Raw genomic sequence first — 1,953 nt, 5'->3', positions numbered from 1 at the left:
GGCTGCTAACATGGCTGCCAATATGGCTGCCAATATGGTTGCCAACATGGCTGCCAACATGGCTGCAGCCACCACCTGCAGCCGCCCCGTGGCTCCCACTGGCGCCCCCCAGTGGCCGCTTTCGGCGCTCATCAGCCCCATTGCTTACAGCAGGCCCACAGCTGTGAGTTGTCGTACAGCACTGCCAACACCTGGGGGCACCCAACCCTATGGGGCCCAACCCTATGGGGACCCAACCCTATGGGGACCCCAAATCTATGGGCACCCAACCCTATGGGCGCCCAACCCTATGGGGACCCCACATCTGTGGGCACCCAAATCTATGGCGACCCAACCCTATGGGGATCCAAATCTATGGGGACCCACATCTATGGGCACCCCACATTTATGGGCACCCCATATCTGTGGGCACCCCAAATCTATGGGGACCCCAACCCTATGGGGACCCCAACCCTATGAGCACCCAACTCTATGGGGACTCAATCCTATGGGGACCCCACACCTATGGGCACCCAAATCTATGGGGACCCCAAACCTACGGGGACCCCCAACTTGTGGGTACCCCAAATCTTAGAGGACCCCAAATCTGTAGGGACCCACATTTATGGGGACCCCAAATCTCTGGTTTCCCCCCCAGCTCTGGGTTGCGATACCGGCGGCGACCACACGGTGGCGCCCTACCCGCGGTGCTGCAGCGTTTTGATGTTGAAGCCCAGGGTCGGGGCGGCGCCGCTGACGTCTTCGCCATTGAAACGCTTCAGCAGCGTCGTCTTCCCGGCGTTGTCCAACCCCCTGCGGGCCCCAGATTATGGGGTCGGCCACCCCATGGACCCCATCCGCCCCATAGACCCCATCCACCCCATAGATCCCATTAACTCGCCCCATAGACCCCGTTATTCACTCCATAGACCCCATCCACCCCATAGACCCCATTATTCACCCCATAGACCCCATCCATTCACCCCATAGACTTCATTCACCTTATAGACTCCATTAATTCACCCCATAGACACCATTCGCCCCATAGACCCCATTATTCACCCCATAAACCCCACTCAACACATAGATCCCATTAACTAGCCCCATAGACCCCATTATTCACCCCATAGACCCCATCCACTTCACCCCATAGACCCCATCCACCCCATAGACACCATTCATCCACCCCATAGATGCCATTCATTCACCCCATAGACCCCATTATTCACCCTATAGACCTCATTCACCCCATAGACCCCATTCATTCACCCCCTAGACCCCATCCGCCCCATAGACACCATACACCCCATAGACCCCATTATTCACCCCATAAACCCCACTCACCCCATAGACCCCATTAACTCGCCCCATAGACCCCATTATTCACCCCATAGACCCCATCCACTTCATCCCATAGACCCCATCCACCCCATAGACACCATTCATCCACCCCATAGATGTCATTCATTCACCCCATAGACCCCATTATTCACCCTATAGACCTCATTCACCCCATGGACCCCATTCATTCACCCCCTAGACCCCATCCGCCCCATAGACACCATACACCCCATAGACCCCATTATTCACCCCATAGACCTCATTCACCCCATAGACCCCATTCATTCACCCAATAGATCCCATTATTCACCCCATAGACCTCATTCACCCCATAGACCCCACTCACCCCATAGACCCCACTCACCCCATAGCGCCTGTTCACCCCATAGCACTGCACAGACCCCATAGCACCATCCCGACCCCATAGTGCTGCACTCACCCCATCACAACCACTGACCCCATAGCGCCACAGACCCCATAGCACTGCATTCACCCCCCACCCCATAACACCCCTCATCCCCCACCCCACAACACCCCATAAATCCGCACCCATCATTGACCACGCCCACCACAAAGCCACGCCCACATCGATAACCACCCCCTCTCTGTGACCACGCCCACTTCCCACTTCCA

General features: G+C 56.6%; 1 protein-coding gene across 1 annotated transcript in view; it reads right to left on the bottom strand.

Annotated features, from left to right (window-relative positions):
• Positions 1–1,953, bottom strand: part of LOC104916267 (ADP-ribosylation factor-like protein 2) — a 5,072-nt gene that overhangs the window by 1,615 nt on the left and 1,504 nt on the right. Inside the window, exon 2 of the mRNA XM_031557618.1 lies at positions 681–792. Within this exon, the coding sequence (XP_031413478.1) occupies positions 681–792 (112 nt within the window). The remainder of the gene's footprint in view (positions 1–680; positions 793–1,953) is intronic.

The sequence above is a fragment of the Meleagris gallopavo genome, unplaced genomic scaffold (genome assembly GCF_000146605.3).
Source record: "Meleagris gallopavo isolate NT-WF06-2002-E0010 breed Aviagen turkey brand Nicholas breeding stock unplaced genomic scaffold, Turkey_5.1 ChrUn_random_7180001880462, whole genome shotgun sequence".
NCBI classification, from domain to species: Eukaryota; Metazoa; Chordata; class Aves; order Galliformes; family Phasianidae; genus Meleagris; species Meleagris gallopavo.
Note: the sequence above shows the minus strand (reverse complement) of the source record. Positions and strands in the feature narration are given on the sequence as shown.